Source organism: Zonotrichia albicollis, chromosome 22 (genome assembly GCF_047830755.1).
Source record: "Zonotrichia albicollis isolate bZonAlb1 chromosome 22, bZonAlb1.hap1, whole genome shotgun sequence".
Taxonomy (NCBI): Eukaryota; Metazoa; Chordata; class Aves; order Passeriformes; family Passerellidae; genus Zonotrichia; species Zonotrichia albicollis.
The window spans coordinates 11,248,241-11,272,562 of NC_133840.1; the positions used below are offsets into that span (position 1 = coordinate 11,248,241).

At 47.0% G+C, this 24,322-nt stretch overlaps 2 protein-coding genes across 2 annotated transcripts; one reads left to right on the forward strand and one right to left on the reverse strand.

Annotated features, from left to right (window-relative positions):
• The first annotated feature begins 2,922 nt into the window (after positions 1 to 2,922).
• Positions 2,923 to 9,347, forward strand: LOC102063740 (1-acyl-sn-glycerol-3-phosphate acyltransferase alpha). Its single transcript, XM_005493741.3, is given in 7 exon segments — positions 2,923 to 2,961; positions 2,963 to 3,192; positions 4,451 to 4,584; positions 4,949 to 5,124; positions 5,363 to 5,458; positions 5,961 to 6,033; positions 8,285 to 9,347. Coding segments are annotated over 7 exon segments (894 nt in total). The 3' UTR covers positions 8,431 to 9,347.
• Positions 9,348 to 10,228: 881 nt separating this feature from the next.
• On the reverse strand, positions 10,229 to 24,189 carry LOC102067212 (myeloperoxidase). Its single transcript, XM_026797288.2, has 13 exons — positions 24,093 to 24,189; positions 23,324 to 23,417; positions 22,312 to 22,487; positions 21,581 to 21,704; positions 19,427 to 19,556; positions 18,365 to 18,565; positions 17,956 to 18,271; positions 15,900 to 16,060; positions 15,209 to 15,461; positions 13,808 to 13,978; positions 12,798 to 13,035; positions 12,121 to 12,338; positions 10,229 to 10,884 (listed from the first exon to the last, which is right to left on the reverse strand). Exons 1-13 carry the CDS (start codon positions 24,187 to 24,189, stop codon positions 10,844 to 10,846), a joined length of 2,220 nt encoding a protein of 739 aa, XP_026653089.2. The 3' UTR covers positions 10,229 to 10,843.
• Positions 24,190 to 24,322: the final 133 nt, after the last annotated feature.

The following is a 24,322-nucleotide window of genomic DNA, read 5'->3' on the forward strand; positions in this document are numbered from 1 at the left end:
CTTGGTTACCAGACACAAGAGGTTGGTGTCTGCCCCTCTGCTTGTTCCAGTCTGTTTCAGAGTAGATATTTATGCCAGCAGTTTTCAGTGGGAATCACTCCCATTTCAAAATCCAGTCCTCATATTTTGTGTTGGACCCATTGCTTTGCATTTGGAAGTCATTGTGATCTTCAGCTTCACCAACTCCTCTCTCTCATGCATTCCTGTGCTGACAACAGTCCATCCTCTTCTGAGCCTTCATATGGTGAACAAGACAATTTTCTTGGCCTTTTCCCACCACATTTTCCCAAAAAGGATCACTTTCCCTGCCTCTCCTCTCTCTTCTGGCCAATGTGTGGCTGAGCAGATCTGGGGAGCGGAAGAGTCATTAAAACTCAGTGACAAAAGCTCACGCTGTGAGCAAGTCCCTCATCTCCCTATCTGAGATTCACTTAAATTAAGCCAGGTCCTGGCAAAGGCGCAAAGACCCAGGGCAGAAGGGAGTCAGCTGGGCATGGACACACTTGGTCTGGAGACTGGGATCTTCGTTGGAGCTGCAGTTTCTGAAAACACCTTGCAGGTTAGGCTAGAGCTGACCTCTGAAATGGGAGCAGGATGGATCCAGGTGCTGGGGATCCTTGCAACAGGAGAAAATTACAGCTGCAGACTTTGCTATCTGTGGGTTTGGAGCCTGAATGTTTTGTTAGATCTGAACTGCATGTCTGTCCATGGTGAATTGGGAACATCCTTGGCTTTCTCCATACTCATCAGAGACAATTACCAGCTGTTGGAATCAAAAACCTCCTTACTCTGCACAGCTCCTGACAGGAGGGGACAGCCAGGGGGAATTTGGGCTCTGCTCCCAGGGAACAGGGACAGGAGCAGAGGGAACGGCCTCAGGCTGGGCCAGGGCAGCTCAGGGGGGACAGCAGCAGGAATTTCCCCATGGAAAGGGGGCTCAGCACTGGCACAGCTGCCCAGGCAGGTTTGGAGTGCCCATCCCTGGAGGTGCCCAAGGAAGGGCTGGAGGTGGCACTCAGAGCTCCGGGCTGGGGACAAGGTGGGCATGGGGCACACGGTGGGTTCAGTGATCTTGGAGGTATTTTCCAACCTCAGTGTTTCTGTGAAGTCATTGAAAATTGCTGACAGTGACTTGAAATAAACATTTTCAGTGGTCTGTGAGCTGTTGTGAACTTGCAGACTTCCTTGTACCTGACATTATGGGTGGGTTTTTATGTGCAGAGTTGTGTCAAAGGTTTCTACAGCAGGAGCCTCACAACAGCACCCTGGTTTGGAAACCACTGCCATTAATGCAAGACAGCCATTCCACTCCTTTCACTGGCATTACATTTTAGGAACCTCTTTCTGGTAGGTCAGGATGAACCAGTTGTGCATCAAATTAACCTCCTCCCAGTTGCAAAAGGCCACAATTTTGTGCAGATGAGATACAGGCAAGGTTGACAGACATAGAAAGGGAACTATTTGCTGGATCAAACCTTGGAGAAGCTGAAAGAAGCCATGGTTTTTCTCTAAGATCTGGTTCCCCAGGGACTTGGTCTCTGCAAGCACCAGTTCAGAGGGTCCCAGTGTGCACACATGGGGCTCTTGTAGTGTCCATGTGCTGGTGCAGGGACAGTTCAGAGGCTGTGGAGAAGCTCTTTGCTTTGGCTGCCTCTCCTGTGGTTGCAGGGAAGCCTTGGGAGAGCTGAGAGGAGGCTGCAGTCACCTCTCTTCAGTTTTCCAATGAAAATCAGGAGAAGAAGAGTCCGTGGCTAAGACAGAGGAGCAGGGAGCACAGGCAATGTCTTTCTATATTATTATGTCTTTCCTCAGTTTCTTCAGGAAATATGACTGAGTCTTGCCCATTTTACTGATGTGAAGGATTTGACTTTGTTCTTTCGGTTTTTGGTGATGGTCATTGTGGTTTTATGGGTCCTTGGGCTATTCCCTTTTGAGAATCTGCAGCTCTCAGACCTGGCTGGAATTGAGAATTATTGCTCCTTTGAAGTGCCAGCTCCTACAGCAAAGCCTGGTGTGCAGATGATAAATCATGAAACATTTGTTTTTCAGCCCAGTCATTCTGGCTATTGCAAAGTTCCTTTTCATGCAGTTGTTTTAGGAGATGAAATGCAGTTGGAGCTGTCCCAGGTTATACCTGCATTTTCCTGATTTACTCCTTGCTTATCCTTATGCTGTCTGAACATGCATCTGCCTCTTGTCAGGAAAACATTGGGAGTCACTGCTCTTGCTTTTTTTTTTCTCTAGACTTGTGGCACTTTTCCCACTTTTCCCACTGTGCATGTGGATTGTCCAGCTGCTCAGTTTGGTCCCTCCAGTGCCTGGATGCATAGAGCAGGGTCTGACTGCTCAGATGACTGGTTTTCTCCCCTGAAAATATTGATTTCTGATTTCCTGGACACCTTGCAGCCATCTTGCTTGGTGAAGACCAATGTTTGCACAAAGTGAGACAGCCTGTAGTCATAGAATCATGGAATCATGGAACAGTTTGGGCTGGAATGGACTTAAATATCATCTGGTTCCACCCATGCCATGGGCAAGGACACCTTCCACTATCCTCCACTATCCCAAGTTGCTCCATGCCCCAACCTGGTCTTTGACATTTCCAGAGATGAGGTAGCCACAGCTTCTCTGTGGGTTTGTGCTGTCCAATACATCCTGCTCTTCCCCACTAAAGATTTTCTTGCAATTCCTCAGGGTTTCTATTCCCAGAGCCCCCTGAGGGGGCTCTCCAAGCCCTGCCAGCCCCGCAGCCCTGCACACAGACAGCTTTGCTGGTGTGCTTGCCCTGTTGCCGTCCAGCCCTCCCCGAGCTCTTGCAGTGCAGTTGCTAAACCAGCTTCCCACGGTGAGTGCAGAGAGCACAGTCTGGCTGTGCCTCACTCCCAAACCTCATTCCAGCTTTGCACCACCCACACACAGCTGATGGAGGGAGTCTCACCTCTACTCTACATCACCAGCTGCTTGTGACTCATTCACTGCTCTGCTCAACACGCTCTGGGCTGGAAGGATGGAGCTTTTCTTCCTTCACTACCCCTTTACCTGTCTACTCATTGCCTTTCTAGTCCTCTACCAGGTGAAACCTGCATTCAGATTCTTCTGCAAGATGACCTTCTATAAGTTGTGGCTCTTCACCATAAGCATTGGAGTTGCCATCCTCAGTATTCCTCGTGGACGTAACGTGGAAAACATGATGTAAGTCATCTGTGGCTCCTTTCTGCCCTGAGCATGGATAGAGTCCACTCTGTCCCGTGCTTTGATTTGGAGGGTCCTGGGGGTGTGCTGTGGAGGGGAGGGATCAGTTTTATAATGTTTTGGGGAGATGAGAGACTCTGTAATTCAGAGAAGGGGTGTGGGTTTTAATAGTGGTTTGGGGTTGATAAAAATAATAAATTAGGGAAAGAAAGGATGTAAAAGGTGACATAGATTTGCCAAAGCAGGTAATGCCAACAACCTGGATGGAATACACATTGCTGTTTTTACTAGAGCTCTCTCATCTGGTCTTTGGAGCTGTATTTCCCTCTTCCCCATGGCTAAGCACTCTATTACTAACTTGTGTTGCGAAAGCCACTCCAGGGGCTCTTCCCATTTTCTACTCTGGGCCATTGCACACCTGAGACATCACCACGGTGCAGTGCTGGCCCCTGCATGGGCACTGGTGTTCCCATCAGCTCAGTGACAGCCTGGTGTCCCAGGTGTGGCGGTCCCCCAGCCCATCCCATAGCTGCCCATCTTATCTCTCCAGATTCTATTCAGACTCTCTAAGATATGCTCTCACCTGGAGGCTGCATGAGCAGGAGTGATCAGTGGTGGCAATCAGGAACCTGGGCTGAGTGAGGATAAAAAGTTTACTCTGCTACATGGTGCTTGAACCCTCCTGAAGTGCTGCAGAAGCAGGACTTACTATTCCATTTATGCTTCAGAGGGAATTCATATCTCCAAACTGAGCATCAGCCTTTTGCTTTGAGAAATTTTGTTCACCTCTTAACTTTGGTGCCTGATTTTTTTTTATATTATTTTAGCAATATCTCTTCAAATAAGACTCCCAGCATTGTAGCCTAATGTCACCTAAAAGCAAATCCCTCTCTTTCCACAGCCAGCAAGGTTAGGCACATGTTTACTGCAGCCCTATTCCCAAACCAGCAAGGTGGGGAGGAAAGCAGAGTACAAAGGTGTGCTGTGAATCTGGGTATTATCTAATATTTGGTTGATCTGTGGAACTTCTGAAGCTGTAGTTGCTGGGTCACTTGTGGGTCATATGGCTTGAGGGAAACCTGCAAGGTGTATTTGTCTTCTGTAATTCAATAATTAGCTGCAGAGGGACACTAATTGTTCTCCAAGTCATGGTCAAAGCTATGTCAGTGGGAAACCACCAGAAGCAGAGTGTGAGGTGGGCTGGCTTGGATGCGAAGTTTCAACATCTCTTTGGCTAATTTCCACTCCTCTTTTCCAGGTTTTTGCGCACATTGACCATGCCACTCAAATACATCTTTGGCATTCAGATAGTGGTGAAGGGCAAGGAGAACCTCAGGACAAAGAAACCTTTTGTCCTGGTGCTGAATCACCAGACCTCCCTTGACATCCTGGGTATGTGGTGATCCTGCCTTCTGCTCCAGGCAGACAGAAGGGCAGGAGTGGCTGCTACAGAGCCCTTCACCAGCCAGCCCCAAGCCAGGGCTGGTCTCCAGGGTATCAGAGGCATTTTCAAGCTACATCAGCTTCACCCTCTCCAAGGGCATGGGGACAAGGCTCTTAGCTGACCACAGCCCTCTCATAGCTGCTCTTCTTCAGTGCCAGTCCTGAGTGGATGGTTGGGAGCACCCCAAAATTCCCCAGGGATTCTATGAAGCTTCAGGCATGGCACCCCCTAGAGCAGAGGGCTGTTGCCCAGAATCTAGAGGGGTCCTGAGTGCAAATGATGATTTGTTCTGCTCTGGCTGTCCCTTTGCAGTGATGATGGAGATATTGCCCAGGCGCTGTGTGCCCATTGCAAAGAAGGAGATCCTGTACATGGGCACGTTCGGCCTGGCCTGCTGGCTCTCAGGGGTCATCTTCATTGACCGCAAGAGGAGGGAAGAGTCCATTGGCACCCTGACAGAGGTGGCACACTCCCTGCACAAGGACAATGTGAGTGGGGAGGAGTCCAGTGAGGAGCCACTGGAAAACAGGAATCTGAATGTGGGTGGAAAGAGATCTTTGTCTCTGGGCTGGGCACTGAGCAGAACAGAGTGAGAGCATCAGTGTGTTCTGTGCCCATTAATGGAAGCCAGGGCTACAGAGATGAACCCCAGGGCACCATCCCTCTGCAGTGGCTTAGAATTGTACCTGGAGGTCCTTCTGCCCTAATGCCTTCTCCTTCCTGCAGTTGCGTGTCTTGATCTTCCCTGAAGGAACTCGCAACCATGGTGGCTCCATGTTGCCCTTCAAACGTGGGGCCTTCCAGCTGGCTGTGAAAGCCCAGGTGAGACCCACCTTCCTTCTGCCCCTGGAGTGTGATTTGCCTCCTGTCATCCACCAGCAAACCAGGGTACTGGTCCCTGGCTTCCCTATGGATTGTGCACATATCCAGGAGCCCTCGGGGTTTGCAGGTGGCACAGGAGGGGTCTGTTTCAGAAACAGAGAGACAAGTGAAAAACCTTTGTTACAGCTTGGGATAAAAGTGGAGGGACCTTGACAAGAGCCCTGGACCTCCACAGGGAAGTTTCTGCTGAGCTGGCCTCTGTATATAGAAATTTGACAATCAACTGTTGTTGGCCTAAATACAGAGATGAAAATACAAAATCCAAGGATATGGGGTGATACAGTTAAATTATCTAAATATTCAAATAATCCTCTGAGTGTCTGCTGTGACACTGATGGTGATAATTATCAACAAGGTGCAGAATTGCCCTGAAAACATTAGTTGAATTTTGGAGAAAGGACAAGGAGATGTGCGTATTCATTGTAGACTGCCTCCCCTCCAGGTCCCCATTATTCCTGTAGTGTTGTCGTCCTACAACAACTTCTACAACCAGAAGGAGAAGAAATTTACACCAGGTGAGGATGACCTGGGGCTAAGAATGGAGTGGTGATGTAAGCTCAGTCCTTGGAGCCATGACTGGGGTGGCCAGAGGGCCACATTTAATATGGAGATGGCACCCAGAAAACAGCAGTTTCTGTCTTCTTGGGGTGAAATGGGACATTTCAGGCATCACTTTTTCCTCTCCCCATGGATTTCTCACTGCTTGTCCAATACCTGTCCAAGAGAACTTGGAGAAGCAGCACAGCCATGCCCCTGACCCCCACCCCGACTGCCCTTGGGTCTGCAGGTGCATGGAGAGCTAGGAAACATTTATGGTAGCAAAAACTTCAACTGGCCACTGATAAAATTTTAGGGGAAAAAATAACACAGGTCTTGGACTTCAGAAGGAAAATGTAGAAAAAAATGGTACAAATACCAACAGAGAAAAGTAACCCATCATGTTCCTTCTCTCCCTTAGCTGCCACCCACCTTAAAATGGACTTCTGCCATTTGCCACTCTTTCCCAGGCCACCCTGGTGTTCCATAAGGAGAGGATCTACATCTGAAATTCTCATTCCTCCCATTGTTGTGCCTGGGTGTAGTCATTCCCTTGTAGGCAGACACCTGGAAAGAGAGAGTGGTGCAAATTATAAATATGGAATTGCGTTTCCGGTCATCTTTCACCTGCTGGCTTTATCCTCTCCCTGTTCACACACAAAAGTCTTTTTGATCTGGAAGTGTTCCCCCATTTGAGGGTCACTAGGACCTTGACCAGGGATTCTGCCAGACTGTTCCTTTTCCTTCACATCCATGCTCTGGGAAATCAGAGGATAACTTCGTGGGGAGTGATCCTGGAAGAAGCTGAACATTTTGCTTTAAGCAAGGCCAGGTCTAAAGACAGATGAGTTAGCTTTGTGACCAGTCCAGAAAATGTTGTATTAACTACAAGGATGGAGATTCCAAGAATTCCCTGAGCTATTTAAGAAAGACTTTCTGCAGTCACATGTATATTTGCCTCTATACAACTTCAGTCACCCTGGGAATTCATGGTCAGCTAATTCCATGCTCAGCAGATCTCTGAGCCGTTTTCCAAATGGCTGTTAAACAGTCAGGACCTGAACTGCTGAAGAAAGAATCCTTGTACTTTTCCACTTCCCCCATCTGGAAGTTTTGCCAGAGCTGATTCTGAAGATGGTGGTCAAGATTCCTGCAAGCCGAGCAGCTCCCCGTGTCCGCAGTGCTCTGGCTGCACTGAAAGTCTGGCTCTGTGCCTGTGTTGGACACTGTCATTCATGGAACGTGTCTGGTGCTTGCTGGCAGTCTGTTCCCAATAGACCTGAATTTGCAGCACAGCCTTGTCATCACTCTGATCTTTTAGTAGGAGCAAGTGAAGTGACATACCAGCCTGGCTTTGGGTGTAAGGTGTGCAGGCAGGTAACACAGAATCATGGAATCACAAAAGGGTTTAGGTTGGAAGGGACTTGAAGCTCACTTCATTCCACACCTTACCATCTTCCACTAGACCCGATTGCTCCAAGCCCCATCCAACATGACAAACTGTTTTCTTTTGTGAAGTTCTCTACGCTTGTTTTGCCTCCTTCCCACAGTTCTGCTGACAGGACTGCTGGATCTCTTTCCAGGCACACGTGTTAAGCCATGCAAAAACATTCTAACACATCATAGGCTCTCCCCAGATCCCCAGTTTCCTGTCTGTGCAGGCACTGTCTTGTCTCCACTGGCCCAAAATGGGAACTCTTGGTGCCAGAACAGAAGAGCATGATGGCAGCTCCCCAGTATGTTCCAGTTTACACCAGTCCATTGCTTAGGTGCTTCCCCAGAGAAATCTAACATGCCACAGAATCCTGGCCACAATTTCTCTCATCCCAAAGTGTGTTTCTAGAAGGAGGGACCATGCAAGATTTGGTATACATAGAGCACAGCCAGTTTGGATGTGTTGTATTAAACATCTTCTCTTTGCCCATGATCTAGACAGACCCTGTGACCTTACCACTGTGAAAACCTATCCTATATGAAACCCATCCTATATTGCATTGTGTTGGAGGAGAGATTCACCTCTTTCCATATTTATGATTCATATGCTCTCAGTGGATGGGAAAAGCCCAGGTTGGGTTTTTGCTGTGTACATTTGGGATGTGACTGGGCTCCCACACCACTGGGGTGGGAATGAGAGCATTTCCTTGGTTGGCACCAACCTCCTGCTGTACTGCCTCTGGCTCTTCCATACCACTCATGGGGGGTTTTTTCCTCCATCTCATGTTCTTCCAGGCAGGATGATCATCCAGATCCTGCCCAAAGTGGACACGCTGGGCCTGGGCCCAGACGATGTTCCCAAGCTGACGGAGCAGGTCCGTGACTCCATGCTCTCTGCCTACCAGGGCATATCGGGAATGACCAATGGAGCTTCCCATTAGCAATCCCATCTTCCAGCTCCAGCTGTGTGTGCCGCAGTGGAGGGGAGGCCATGACAACCACAGGAAGGTCTGGCAGCAGAGACAATTGTGGATGGCAACACTGACAAAAGGTAAAGAAGAGCCTTCTTCATCAAGAAGAGAAGCTTCCAACAGGGATGTTCTTAGTTCCTCCTAGAGAACACCACTCTCGCTGCCACCCAGCGAGACAGACACACAATGGACAGCTGGACATTTCTGTGTAATCATATTGCTGAGAATGTCCCACCAGCTGGACCCCAGGCAGAGCTGGGCCCTTCCTGTCATCACTGCTGCCTGCTTATAACCACCTTTCCCTGTTCAGATCCAACAAGGTGGAGGCACTGATCCCAAGCCTGTGACCATGCTGCCTGGGAAGTGGCTGTTCTGGGGTATGAGGGTTGCCCACATTGCCCTGGAATACACTCAGGAGATGGTGCTGTTTTCTTCCTCTTCCATGGGGAGGATTTGAGAGGTACCTCTGCCATGAGAGACAGAAACCAAGGCAGCTTTGGGAGAGGGGAATTAAAGACCTTACATGTGTCTACAGGGCTTGGTGGTTTCTTTGGCATATTTAGCTTTCCTTTTAAGCTGTGGAAGATTTTGCTTTCAGGGCTGAGCACATCTTCAAAGTGCAAGAGGGACATGCCTGGGGGCTCAGAAACCAGAGGCAAATTGCAGGAGTATGCTGCCTAATATCCTTGCTATACCCAGATGGAACTGTTCAAAAAACTTTTCCCTGGAAGTGTTCAAAAGATGCATGTATCTGGTGCTTAGGGACATGGTTTAGCTGTTGACCTGGCTGTGCTGAGTTAATAGACTCAATGATCTTGGAGTGCTTTTCCAGCCTTACTGATTCTGCAATTCTGTGATGATTCTATGATAACCTCATGATTTTTAGCACAACCTTTATATCTTTCAAACACATACTGGGAGCTGCAGCTCCTGATTTCTGAGTCCAGCCTTCTGTCTTCTCTGTCAGAGGATGCCGACCAGCCACGATGTAATTTGCTTTTTTGTGCTGCTATGAACCATAGCCAAAGACTGTTTTGGTCACAGGTCTGACTTACACAGAATCCCACACATATTCACAGAATCATTAAGGTTGGAAAAGCCCTCTAGGATCAATGGAGTCAAACCTGTGACTGATCTTCACCTTCTCAACCAGCCCAGAGCACCAAGTGCCACCTCCAGCCCTTCCTTGGGCACCTCCAGGGATGGGCACCTCCAAACCTCCCTGGGCAGTCCCTGGCAGTGCTGAGCCCCCTTTCCACGGGGAAATTCCTGCTGCTGTCCCCCCTGAGCTGCCCTGGCCCAGCCTGAGGCCGTTCCCTCTGCTCCTGTTCCTGATCCCTGGAGCACAGCCCGACCCCCCCGGCTGTCCCCTCCTGTCAGGAGCTGTGCAGAGCCACAAGGGCCCCCTGAGCCTCCTTTGCTCCAGGCTGAGCCCCTGCCCAGCTCCCTCAGCCTCTCCTGGGGCTCCAGACCCTTCCCAGCTCCATTCCTTTCCCTGGACACCTCCAGCCCCTCAATGTTCTCTCTGCAGTGAGAGGCCCAAAACTGAACGCAGGATTTGAGGTGAGGTCTCAGCAGCGCCAGCAGATGGGGACAGGCACTGCCCTGGTCATGCTGGTCACAGTGTGTCTGGCACAGCTCAGGTGCCATTGGGCTCTTGCCCACCTGGACACACTTGGGATCTTGTTCAGCCACTGTCAACCAGCTCCCCCAGGCCCTTTTCTGACAGAAGGATTTCCAACCCCTCTGTCCCCAGCCTGTCATTGATGCCAACTGCAGGTGAGTGCACAAAGATGTGTTTTATTACTGCCCAGAATACCCAAACCACACAGATTCACTGTAGGATTTTAATAAAACTTGTTTCAAAGCTTCAAGATGCACCTGCCATGCTTCAGTGACTTCAAAGGCTGAAATCTCACTGCTGATTAGAAGCAGCCTAAACAGCTCCTTCTCTTGTGCAAAACCAGGAGATTGAGAAAGTTTTGGTGAAGATTACATGAATGTACTAATTTCTGAGCAGGTAAAAGGATAAGGAGTTTGATTTTGCAATGCAAGCATGCCAGCCTGCAGGTTTGACAGCCATTCAGGATGGGAAGTAATAAATCTTGTCATAATTACACTTTTAGAGAGTCAGAAAGCCTCTGATCAATTCATTAGGGCATCAGAAAATAAAATATCATTGCCCTTTCATCTGAAGACTTACATTACTGGAAGTTTCTTTTCAAAGAAATGATATTTTTTAAACAATCACGTTACAGGAAATAAAACAGAATACATAGTCTTGAGCTTCCTTCTGGGAAACCATGTGCAGATGTTCAGTCAGCAGCAGCCACTGGAGCTGATGTCCAGGCAGGAGTTTCCCAGGAGCAGCTCAGTGCCACCATTAGGGGTTTCCAACGCTGGTCTGATGAGTAGGATTAGAAACTACAAGAAAAATAAAGCAAGAAAATAAAAAGCAAGAAAAATAAAGCAAGAAAAAGCTGCTGAGAGGCACAAAGTCTTTCCTGGATACACTGGTTTTTTCCACCTTTTTCTCATCCCTGTATCCTTGCACCTCTGAGACCTCGTGGTCCTTCCAGCCTTAGAATGAGTGGTTTGGGGAAAATTACTTGACATTTCAAAAGGTTCAACTTCTAACAACTGCTTTTAGCCCTGGAATTTAACTCTCTCTGGGTTACACAAACACTTTGACTTCCCCCAACCCTGATGAGAAAAGAGCCACAGGAGGCAGCTCAGCACATTTTAGTGACCATAAAAATATGATAAAAAAAGAAATGAAAAAACCTCTGTTGTATAGAGAGAAGGTAAGCTGGACTCAGGTCCTAAAGAATGAGGTGAAGCCACCATAATTTAGCCTTTAAGTGCAAATATCTGTCTTAAACAACAGTGTTTCCCTCAAATAGTTGCTCAAACTCAATGCAGGAACTGCATGGAGATGCTTTGTTGTCTGTGCCTTGCAGATGGATAGTGTAGGTGATCCCTAGGTATTGTGATCCTCTATAAATGGGTTTTCAGAAGGAAAAATAATCCAATCCAGTCCAGTCCATTCTTCAAGCCTCTGTTTTCCCACATCATTTCAGTTGGGAGACCCATAGTCAAAAGTGTTTTAGTAGGACCCTGAGTGTACACATCCCTGACCAAGACATTGTTTTACTGTGGCACACCTTTGATCAAGTTTGTTCAGCTCTTGGTGTGTGAGGCCATACAGTATCAAAACTACTCCAGATATACCTTAAACTGATTTAAAATTTTGGGGAAGATGAGGACAGAGCAGGAGCTTGGAGCAGCACAGTAAGACTTTGGAGCAGGTTGGCTAATTCTAGTTGCTTTTTCATCAACACCTTTCCTGTCAGAAAAGACTATGAAATAAGGCCTTTAGAGGACACATTCCCAAGGTCCAGAACAGTCTGGATTTTGAGGGATTTCCCATCTGCTTGAAAGGAAGAGGCAGGGAATAAGGTATGATGAAAGTGATGGATTGCCTGGAAACCCAGTTAACATCACCTCTGCCTCCAGTGCTGTCTGAGTGCAGCTAAACGGACAGTCATCGTCTTTTGGGGGTAGAATTACTGTGGAAATCTTAATTCTTTCAATTTTTTATGTGTGGAAAAGACCTAATAGTGCATTTATTATTTTTGACAGGTCTTAGACCACTGGTACCTTTTGTGGCACTCTCAGGCTCCTCTTTCCAGGATGAGAGGTCAAGCACATCAATCTCTTGGCAATCAGTGAAGTCCTCAGGATAAGTGTTGATCTTGAACACATCCCTGGGTATCTTTTTGATATGAGTATTGTCACAGATCACCCTTGACACTGAGATTTTTCTCAATGCTTGCAACTGTTGTGGAGTGAAAACTCCTGGGTTTTCCCACCAGAATCTGCAATGAAATTTTCAGAAGCAGTTTATAATCTCTGGTTACTTGCTGAGAACCTGACCAAGGTGAGTCTGAATGGTCCTTAATCCACCTTCCCTGGGAACACCCCTTTAGAAAGAGGTGTCTTCAGTGTGGCCAGATCTGGGTTCTGCCAGTACAGAGAGCTTGCCTCTTCCACACAGCATCACCAGACTGCTGGGATGCAGGGATTTATGCCCTGAGAGCAAAAGACACCTCAGGCAGAGGCCACAGCAGATCTCTCATGATCTGGAGCTGGTACTCCCCAGCTACATGAATCTAGAGAAACAGGCTGACAAAAACATCCTTTGGCAACTGGGCTGAAATTAAGGGATGAGCCTGGCTGGGAGCACTCACTGGAGTGCTGTAATGGGTTGGATTAGTGTGTCACAGGAAATGTCAGCATTTACCCCCTAAAAAATGCCACAGGAATGTATCTCTCACCTGTCCCCGTCTCGCAGGTTCCTGAACTGGGTGCCAATAATGCAGGACAGGAGGGGCCCAACTCTGCCCTGGGGAACCACGGGCTCTGCAACTGCCCCAATCCACAGGTCAATATTGTACGGTGTCCCATACACATTCATGAACTTCTTGGCCAGTTTGGGATTGCCCAGTACCTCAGATAGTTCTTCTACAGTTTGGGGTTGGGAGAGCCCACAGAAGCCCCTCCAGGCATTGTAACCTGCAAAAGCAGGAGCAGCAGATGACCAGGACTCGCCACCACACCTCCAAAGCACCTTTCTTGGCCCATGAGAACTGCCTGCTTCTTCTCATTGTATTAAAGGATCTGGAAGGCGCTATTGCATGGGCAGTCCCAACAAATGTCACATTTTCAAATATTTTCTCATATGTACACTCAACAAACAGTTTGAGTCATCTTTGTGACTACACCTCATCCTGTTGGTTAAATCTTTCTACTGCTACGGGTGAACACATCAGTCCTTGCAGCTTTGGGAGGCAAAATTTCTAGGATCAAATTCTTAGAAAAGAGGAAATTTGGTTGTGTTTAATACAAAAGCACCTGTTCTTCTCTAGCACCTGGGGCAGTCCCACCTGTGGGTGCAAGTCACTTCTGCTCAGGACTCTGGCTTGTCTGGGACACAAGACAAGATTGTGGGCAAAGAACAAATCACAGGGCAGGTGTCCAAGTCCATGTGAAAGCCTAATTTGGTCACTTGTGTCTCTACCTTCAGTCTCTCACCCACTTTCTTACATTATCCCCAATATCATCTTTGATTTCTAAGCCTTTTGTCCTTGTCGTATGTCTCACAAAAAGATTTTTATCATACAGAAACCTCTTATTTCCTGAGCTTGACTGTCTGTGCATCCTTCACCCTCAAATCAAGGTACTGGTTCTTCCCATTAGTATAGAAAAAGCTTAATTCATTCATGGAATAAGCAGAAGAAGGAAAAAAGGTCTCATTTACAGGAGGTGTGGACTTGTGTCTCCTTACCTGGAAGGCCATGGTCTCTTCCCCGTTGCATGTTCATGGCTCCTAGATCCAGACCCATCACCTCTGTCTGTTCAAAGAGGTGGTTCTGGAGCTCCTCAATGAGCAGCTGGTTCTGTTTCATCAGTTTTGCATGGTCCACAACCATGCCTCGGATCAGGGGGTCGATGCCTCCTGCAGCCATTTCAAAGCAAGGAAAGATTTTTTGTGCCAAGGTGCAGCTTTGATGATCCCTTTCATGCAGCTGAAACAGTCTACTATGGGCTGGGTGGGGTTTTCGTCTTCATATTTTCATTTCACCATGTGTATATGGAATCACAGAATCATAGAATCACAGAGTGGTTTGGGTTGGAAAGGACCTTAAAGCCCCTCTCATTCCACCCGTGCCATGGGCAGGGACACCTCCCACTGTCCCAGCTTGGCTGCTCCCAGCCCTGTCCAGTCTGGCCCTGGGCACTGCCAGCGCTGGGGCAGCCACAGCTGCTCTGGGCACCCTCACAGGGCTACCTGTATGAACCTGTGCATGTCTGCAGGTGCCAGTAAATAAAGCCTCACATAGGAACTAAATTCCTTATCCCTCCCCATCCCTTAGCTTTTCCTTCCACACTCCTAAATCCACTTGCCATCCACCAGTCCCTTTCCAAGTCTGCTCCTCAGCCTGCCAGGCTCCATTATGTTCTGGTGCTTGGGTCTGTCCAAGGTTTTGGGTTTTGCAATGAATTTTGCTTGTAATTCACTATTAATTGACAGACATTTATTAGAACATTAAATGTAGTGATAGCATTAATTAATGTCTGACATCTTTTTCATAGCAATTAAGGAGACAGTATGAGCAAAACCAGGAAAGTTGGCTGCACTACTGTTAATTATATTTCTCATGACTAGTTAACCCATTTTGGAAGAGATCTCAGTCTTCCTCAGAAAGACTTATCTGGAGATCTCAGCTGTGTAATAGCAGGACCCCATAACTCCAGTTAGAGCGAGGAAGAAGGATGGGCACCTCTTGGAAGAAATGATGCTGCTTTAGTTCAGTTAAACTGGATGCATCACCCTCTGTCCATGTCTCCTGGTTACAGGGGAATATAAGAGCTTTGATTGGCATCCACTTTGGTGGATGGACATTTGGCACAGGGAGTCTCCTCCCTCCTGGAGCACAGGAGCAGCTGTACCATCTGAGCTGATGTCAAACACTCCACTGTCGTGTCTTGCTGAGCTGTCCAAGGAATGACTGAACATGCTGCTCAGGATTCTGGGCTGGGTGACGAGGTGGAGGTCACAGGTTGGACTTGATGGTCTTGTAAATCTTTTCCAACCTAACTGATTCTGATATTCTGTAATTCTGTGTTCCTGACCAGCTGATGTCCCGCCTAGGACCAGACCAGAACCACTGCTCCATGTTCTTACCTTCCATTACGATTCTCCATGGAGCACAGAAGGTCAAATGCAGAGGGACGTGGGAGGAGGAGCACAAGGGCTGAAAGCTCTCATTCAAACGGGACACAAAAGGCTGCACCGAGGTGTGGCCAAATCGGAAAGCCAGGGAGAAAACATTTGAGGCCCTTGGATCCACCTTTTCATTGTAACCACTGTACAAAGGGATCCACCTGCTGGTCTCCTCAGCCAGCAGGAGTGGGAGGTAATCTCTGTATGTTATGATCTGAGAAACCACAAGAGCACAGCAAGTTACCAGCAGCTGCAGCAGAAATGGGATCAGAAGTCAAGTGCAGAGAATGAACGTGGACTCTCTGCAGCAGAATTCATTAAAATCTTCAGAAAAAAGAGCTGTAGCAATGGAATAAGTTTGGCATAATGGATAGAAATTATTTTAAAATGTGAAATTATTTTACCTAATAATTAATTTATGCATTAATATAATAAATAATTGATAGATCAGTAGCATGGCTCGTAAAAAAGCTCTGGATATCCATGCTGTCTCAGATGGACTATCCTCATTCACAATTTCCAACTTCCACAATTAACTCCACTCATTTGGCAAAACACTTTCATCCTTTTGCCTGACAGAAAAAACATTTCTAAGTTTGTGGATGATAAACAGTTAAGAGTAGGATGATAAACAGTTAAGAGTAATCAGTACCTGGTTTATGGCAATCACAATCTTTCGACTCTCCTGGTAAAGCTTTTCCCCATCCCAGTGAGGATTTAATTTCCTCAGCTCCCTAGCCAGGCGATTGTGCTCTCGGACAAAGAGAGTGTGCATTGCAGAGAGTCCCAGGTTTTCTGTCACCCGTTTGTCACCTAAAATGAAAATATTTTATGAATTTTGTACATTGCTTTCAATTTCAGAAGCAAATTTTTGTGTTAGTACAGTCAAGTAACAAGTCATGACGTTTCTGGCAATAATGCTGTGTCTGCCCCATCCCTGGAGGTGCACAAGGCCAGGCTGGATGGGGCTTGGAGCAACCTGGGGTAGTGGAAGGGGTCCCTGCCTATGACAGGAGGTGGAACAGGATGGTCTTTAAGTTCTCTTCCATGCCAAACCCTTCTGTGGTTCTATGAAAACTGGAGGGCACTCACTGAAGACCCTTTGTGAGATGATGGAAGAAGTACTGAGCATCTCCTCACTTAGCAAGGAGCCCTTCTCACAGGCAGAGAATGAGGAAATGAGAGCACTCTGTACCCTTATGATTGACTTTGCAAGCTTCACATTTACAATGTTTTTTTTAAATGTTATTCCTGTGATGGATCACTTCAAATTTGAATAAGTTCTGTGTTTGTCTTTATTTTTTTTTAATTTCATACTAGTCTAGACTTTTCTTCAGATGTAGAATGGGTTAGTTAATTAATTAATTAACTAGATTTCTTAAGAGTGTTTAACTGTTAGTCTTGATTGGGTTGAAAACTGAATCATAGAATCACAGAATGGAAGGGACTTTAAAGCCCATCCCATTTCAACCTTCCACTACCCCAGGTTGCGCCAAGCCCCATTCAGCCTCACCCTGGACACTTCCAGGGATGGGGCAGCCACAGATGCTCTGGGCAACCTTTGCCAAGGCTTCACCACCCTCACAGGGAAGAATTTCTTCTGTATATCTAATTTAATCTATTCTCTTTCAATGTGAAGCCATACCCCCTTGTCCTCCCACTACAGTTTCTAATGCAGTCCCTCTCCAGGCTCCCTGTAGTCCCTCCAGATCCAGGAGGGTGCTGTGAGGTCTCCACACAACCCACTCTTCTCCAGGCTGAACAGCCCCAGCTTTCTCAGTCAGCGCTGACAACCTGACAATTGGCATTCAAGTGAATGGTGAATTCTAGGTAGATGAAAAAAAGTTTCAGAGAAGTTTTAAACACTGGTGGCTATTCTATTGAAAATTTCTCATGCTTTTTAAAAGACTTTATAAAGGAAGAACAAATTGTTATAATTTTTTGGGAAGTTAAAATAATATTTATGTTTATTAATCGATTGTTGCTTGATTATTTTTTTTTCTAACTGGGAGGAGGATTCCCTTTCGTAGTCATGTCTTGAAGTGCCTCATTCAAATATCACAGAATCACAGAATATCCTCTGTTGGAAGGGACCTACAAGGATCCCATACAGTGATACTTGTCCCTTTTTGACTTTATTGTTATAGGTAAAAGTTAAGTTAAGTTAAAATAGGATATAGTTCAATTATATTTTATTAATTATGTTATATTATTTCTATTATGTTAAAGGGGGGGGGTTATTAGAATGTGCCAGAAGGGTCCAGGGTTTGGTGAAGCAGGGGTCTGACGGGGCAAGGCAAGGTCAAAGAGAGATTGGATGGAAGATCTGACCAATCATTCGAAGCCCTGCAGAAACGATTGGTCCAAAATGAACGGCGATAAAGACCAATGAGAAGCCTGGAAATGGACCAATCATCATGAGGATCTAAAATGCACCAATCCTGGACTCGAGGGGGACTATAAATGTGGGGCATTCAGTTGGGTTAGAGTTCTTCTTTTTAGGTACTTTTTGTTTGGGAGAACCCAGTGCGCTTGGAGTCAGCGCACTGTTTCTTTTTTGTCTTGCTGTGTGGGTGCCTGGGCTTATCCTGGGCACTCCATTCCTTGTAGCTATTTTAATAAACGAGAACCTCTTTCTCTGGAGAAACTTTGGCCTTGTTCGTATTCATAACATCATGACACACTGAAACCCCCCAGCTGCACCTTACCTGCTTTAAAGCAGGGGATGTTGGCGCTCCTGTTGGTGAGCGCACAAACGCTGTGCGTCGTGTTCTCGAAGGGCAGCAGCTCCAGCCCCGCATCCCAGAAGAGCTGGTTCACGGCCATGAGGCCCAGCTGGCTGCTGAGGTTCCTCAGGCTCCTGGCCAGGGCGTCGTCGCTGCCGTACACGGTGCTGGCGTCGATGAAGGACGTGGCGGCGTTGAGCTGCTCCCGCCGGAATGTGCCGGGGCTGCACGCAGAGGCCGACTGCACGAACGGCATGCAGGTGTCGGGGCTCAGCGCCCGCGGGTCGTCAGGGGGGAACTAAAGCGAACAAGCCAAGTGATGCCTCAGAAAGCCCTGTGGTTTCATTTTTGCTGCTGTAAGAGAGGGTGGCACGGGTGAGAGTCAGGGTACCTTAATGGGGAAGCAGGGGGGCTTGAAGGCACAGCTGGTGTGGCACTGGAGCTCCAGGCTGGCTCCTTCCCCACTGGCAGGGGCCAAGTCTATGTCGTGGTTGACCCACTGGCCCCATTGCATGAAGACCAGCGAGAGCTGCCGGTCTGCAGTGACGTTCTCGTTGGCCGTGTGAGCAATTTCATTGGATACTTTTCGAACCTGCGGGAAACCAAAATGAAAATATGACTGTCTCTGCCACGGTGGAGGGGTTGCCTCTCACTTGAACTCCCACTGAGACATCTTAGAATCACAGAATCATGAAGGTCAGAAAAGACCTCTGAGATCATCAACCTTTGACCGATTATCCTCACTCCCTCTAAACCATATTGAGAATTGCCACGTCTACCCGTTTTTGAACACCTTCAGGGATTGACTCCTCCACTGCCCTGGAAATCCTGCTCCAATGCTTAACCATTACGTCATTGGACACATTTTTCCTAATATTCTAAACCTCAGCTAGTACAGTTTGAAGCTATTTCCTCTTGTCTTGTCACTTGCTCCCTTGGAGAAGAGGCCAACCCACAACTGGTCCTTTCAGGTAGTGGTAGATTATGTACAAGATTATTTTAGATAAATTACTAAGAGTTATGGCATTACACAGCTCCATGTCGTTCCTCAGCTCCATCCAATCAGGTGTAAAAGTAGACTACACAGTCCTTCAGCCAAACCTGGCTTCATGGAAAGCCTGTTCCAGCTGAAACTTGTTTGTGAACACCAGAAAGTCAAGGACATGGCTGAGGAACTCCCAAGCCTTGTTTTTTATACAAACCTGGTGTCCTTGAGCACTGGCTGCAGCAATCCTTGGGATGTACACTTTGGAGACTGCTTAGGAAAGCATCCATAACCTTTTTCTCATGTCTGTCTCCAACAAAAAATATTAACCTGAGCAATAACTCAGTTGTGGAAAAGCTGCCTAAGATCAAGCAATTTACACTTCAGATATTGCCACTGCTTCCTTCCTGATGGGTGCACTGAGGGCAGTGTCCTTCCTCATGGCTGGATTAGGATAACAACTCTCACCAGCGGGAGCGGGAATCCATTGTAGCGCTTTCCTTCACTTGCCCCTCTGGGAACAGACACTCCATCTTCGTACACGGCTGGGAGCCAGCGCACAAAGGCGCGGTTGGAGGACCCCAGGTGGGAGTAATTTCTGCAGCATCACCAGAAAAACAACTTCTGTTATTTTTTCAAACATCAGCAGCTTTGCACAGACCAACATTTCACAGCCCTTTATTCCTTGCCTGAACACGCTGGTAACAGGGATGAGACTGGCAAAACTCCAAGATGCAAATTATACCAAGGTTATGACTGTGGAAAAAAATCAACTTTTTAAAAAAAGGTGCCTTGTATCACTCTATTCATTGTGTCTGTCAGTTAAAACTGCATTAATTTTATCTGGCATCTAAATCTCTCTACCACCTCTGTCTTCTCTGCGCTCTCAAAATCAGACTCACAGCAGGGCCATCAGCATGGTGAGGGTGGCCACGTCTTGTCCAGCTGGGGACTGGAAGCTTGCAAAGATGAAGATTCTCCACTTCTGTGGGGATCTGTGCCATGGCTGCCCCTTGGGGAAGTTTTTACACAGACCCTTTCAGCCTGCAGCTGTGGCCACTGTGTTGTTGCCTTGCACTGCTCTGAAAAGTTTGAATTACTAAAGTCAGCATTTTGTGTTCAGAAGAAAAAGAATTCTGATTGAGCCAATGATCTGTGGCCCTGTGAGCACAAAACTCAGGCAACATCTATATGATGTGGCACTCAGGGTTCTGGTCTGGTTGATAAGGTGGGAATGAGTCAAAGGTTGGACTTGATAGTCATGGACACATTTTCCAACTTAAATGATTCAATGATTGTGCACTGGAAAATGAGAGGAAGTAGCTAGTGCTCACAGCAATGTGCTGTGAAATAAAAGTATGTCCTAGGAAAATGACTGTGCCAGAGCTGAAGCAATTCCATCAAATATTAAGGACTCAGAACCACCAGGGTCTTGTTCCTATTGTTATTACTGTCCTTGCAGGCAAACTATTTTCATGGTGTGCACCTCAAGCTGAGCAAGATCCTTGGGAAAATATTAACACCACAGGGATTCCTCAAGCCTCCCTCCATCTCTCTGACAGCCCAACAAGGTCAAGGACAAGCCTACCCTGAGTCTCAAATCAGCATGGACACAAAACCCCACAATGGGTCAGCTGGAACAAACCACACTGGAGTCACTGGTCCCATGTCCCTGCTCAGGCAGGGTCAGCTCAGACCACATGGCACAGGACTGTGTCCAGATAGTTCTGGAATGTCCCCCGTGAAAGAGACTCCATACCCTTCCTGGGCAGACAGTCAATGCTGTCCCTGTAGGGGTGGAGGCCCCAGAGTCCAGGGCAGCAGACTGGAACACCCCAGTGAGTGTGAGCTCCCCACACCCTGCTGCAGAGCTGTGCTGTGTCATCACATCTGGCACATCTGTTTCATGCCAGGTGCACATTGGATGCAAGTCCAACTCAGATTTGGGGTCTGGCGCTGACACGGCAGGACAAGGAGCATTGACTGTTATTGTCAGAGTAGAAATTTGGTCATTTTCTGGTAAAAAAATATGATTAAAAAGCACAACAGGAAATAAATGATCCCAGCTTTGAACCTGGAGGAAAATTGTGCAAAAAAGCCCCTGAAGAACTAATTTTCTCAGATAAAGGATGTACAATACACAAAGTTGGAAGGACCAAGAATTAAAGTCTTATTTGATTCCCACCCTTACTCATCACAGAGATACATCAACAGCTGAATATTATAATCTAAATCAGCTGGGGAAATTAGTATTATCCCCACGGAAGAGTGGAGGGATGATTTCCTATAGCCTCCAGCAAAATGAGAGGCGGAGTCATAGCCTCAAAATTTTCTCAACTTCTTACTTGCCCCCCACCCCAAGATCCTTTCCTTCATCTAAAGCAGCATCTAAAGGGCAGTGGGCGCAAATCTTTTTTTAGGAAGATTTTAAAGAAGTTTTAAAGATATTTTAAAGATATTTTAAAGAAGTTACATATTTTTCCTGACAGGCACATGAATCCTCTGTTATAGGCTCATTAAACTGAGCATTTCACTCTTCTTGCCCTTTTGAAAGGCACTTTCAAAAATCACCTACCCTGGGTCAGAATAAAGAGACTCACCTTGTCCACACAGAAATCCTACCTGTTGTTGCACTCCCCAGTGATGGTCCGGTAAAAGTCCCTCTCTGGGCATTTAATGGAACGAGTCTGATAGTCACAGCCAGTGCCCTTGGAAATCATCTCCTTCTGTCTCCTGCTCAGCAGGTCTGCAAGACAAACCCTGTAGAGTAACATCTGATCCTCCTCTTCTTTTGTTTGTGTTGGCTTCTCAGTGTTCTAGGTCGACATTTGAGCCCACTGAATTGGAGCTGTGGAATAAAACATCTGGATTGGAATTGTTAATTTGGTGCCTAAATCCTTTTGTGGATCAGCCTTCCCCTCTGGACTAGGGAAACTGGGTGGGCATAAAGCAATTTTTCAGGGGAATGTGGACAGCATCATCACCAGGAAGGTTTTACCCCAGCTGGGAACAAAACAATGAGTTTGCAGAGTGGCACAACCTAGGTGTGCAGAGCAGAAGTGGAAGATGGAGGGTTTTCAGTGATTACAGTCTCCAGTGGGCTTTGTCCCACGTTTGTTCCAGGTATTGTTAAGCTGGTTTTACAAGGATAGGAGAGATGCACTCTCCAAGATGATGAATAAAACACCTGGGTGTCTGCTCTGTCTCTGAGAAATCTTCAAATCTATTCTCCTGTTGGGGAAGGGTTTTATCCCTGGTAATTTGGGCCATGGCAGAGCTGCTCCGTGCTACCTGCTGTGGCACATTTCCTGCTCTTTGCTCTTTGTAAGACATTTTGGTCTAAATCACATTACCTGTGACATTGAAACTCTGTTCCCCAGAGAGATGCAGCTTCCTTTTGAGGAGTTTCAAAGTAGTTTCCAAATAATCAGCGGCACGGACTGCAGATCTGGTACTTCCTATGGGGTCCTTTAGGTGCTTCAGGAAATCCATCGGGTTAACAATCTTCTCCTCCAGTTTTCTCTTTAAGCTGAACATAGAAGAGTTCTAAGAAGCACCTTGTCTGAAATCAGAGCTGCTCTGTCATGCTGGACTGGGTGTAATTATCTGTGACACCACTGCAGGGTCACACGCAGGCCCTGCCCAGTAGGACCGGCTGTCTGCACGTTAGCATGTCAGCTCAGATGGTTTTGGCAAACAAAGCACTGTAATCCCCTACTTCAAGTTTGCAGTCATACTTCCTTGTCACAATAAACTTTGTTCTATCCTGTGGAAATCCAGATCAATGAACTGTGTCTGGATAAAATTTTACATGTATTATGTTGCAAGGTGTATTCTGTGAACAGAGGGACAACCTCTCTCCTGTTCTATCTCTTTCTGGTCTCAAGGTTCTGTCTTGCTACTTTTGTAGGATGAGTAGAGAGAGATGCCTTCCAAAATCATCCCACTGTCAGATCAGCCTTTTGGGACAATCACAGAGAATACGTGGGGTTTGACTTCCACTGACATCTGTCTGGGGCAGGGTGTCCATCTGCACAACTCCAGTCCTTCCTAAGAGGGGCAGAACTCCTGCTGCCAGGAGAGGTCTCACACGTGTCCAGCATGTCTGAACCATTATGGACCAGTGAGAGATGCTTATGGCACTGTAGCTGAGGAAACAATGCTTGGAGGTCATGGTTGGTGGTTCTGGGACCAGAATCCAGCCAAACTGGGCAAAAGGATCAGAGGGATCCCTTTGCCATGACAAAGAGAGTTCTGGTGCTAAGGCTTCTCCGTAACAAATATGCATTGGAAAACAGAAAAAACACACATGTCTTTAATCTTGCTACCTTAAAATATTTGGGCTGTCATGCAGGAAGAACTCACCTTTTTCGGGCCTGTAAATATGTAGCATCCACCAACTGCCTGGCCTCAGTAATGATGCTCAGGAGAGACGAATCTGACAGCACCTCTGAGACCTCTGCTCCACAAAATAGAAGAAGAAGAAGCAGAAATGTAGCATACTCAATTATACACCAAAGGCTTTGTTCTCAACCAAACCATGTCCCCAAGCAGCCACATACCAAGGTTTTTTTTAACATTTTCAGGGATGGTGACACCATCACTGCCATGGAAAGTCTGTTTCAATGCTTCCCAATCCTTTCTATGAAGAAATTTTCCCCAATATCCAGTCTAAATCCCTGGCACAATTTGATGCCATGTCCTCTGCTCCTGTCCCTGTTCCCTGGAGCACAGCCCGACCCCCCCGGCTGTCCCCTCCTGTCAGGAGCTGTGCAGAGCCACAAGGGCCCCTGAGCCTCCTTTGCTCCAGGCTGAGAAAAGGAGCTTTCTCAGCTCCCTCAGCTGCTCCTGGGGCTCCAGACCTTTTCCCAGGGAAAGTGCACAGAAGAAATCAAAGATACAGTCTCTTCCCCAAGTTTCCTGTCATAAAATGATGATTTGCTCAGATGGGCTGTTGGTTAAATAGGGAGTTTCCTTAGGCGAATCTCTCAAGTATCAACTTCATTTTTAGTGGATCAATCTATATGATATTTCAGTTTTTTTACTGGAGCTGTGTCTAATTGGGAACTCCAGCTGAGTTTTGATTCACACCCTTTCCAGTACAGCAGCAGCCAAAGGACAAACAGGAACCTACCATTGCCCGAGAAGCCCATTGCTCCAACTGCACAGAGAGTGATGAGGGATCCCAGGAGAGTCATCCTTGGATTTGTGCCTAGGGAGAAATGCAACATAAATCCTCAATGGGCAGGGCTTCATTGAGGAGTCAGAGCAGACTGAGATGTTTTGTTTCAATATCTCTTTCAGGATCCAGGAATAAAATCGATCTGCCTCTGTCCAGACCTGTCAGAGGGACTTGGGCTGGGG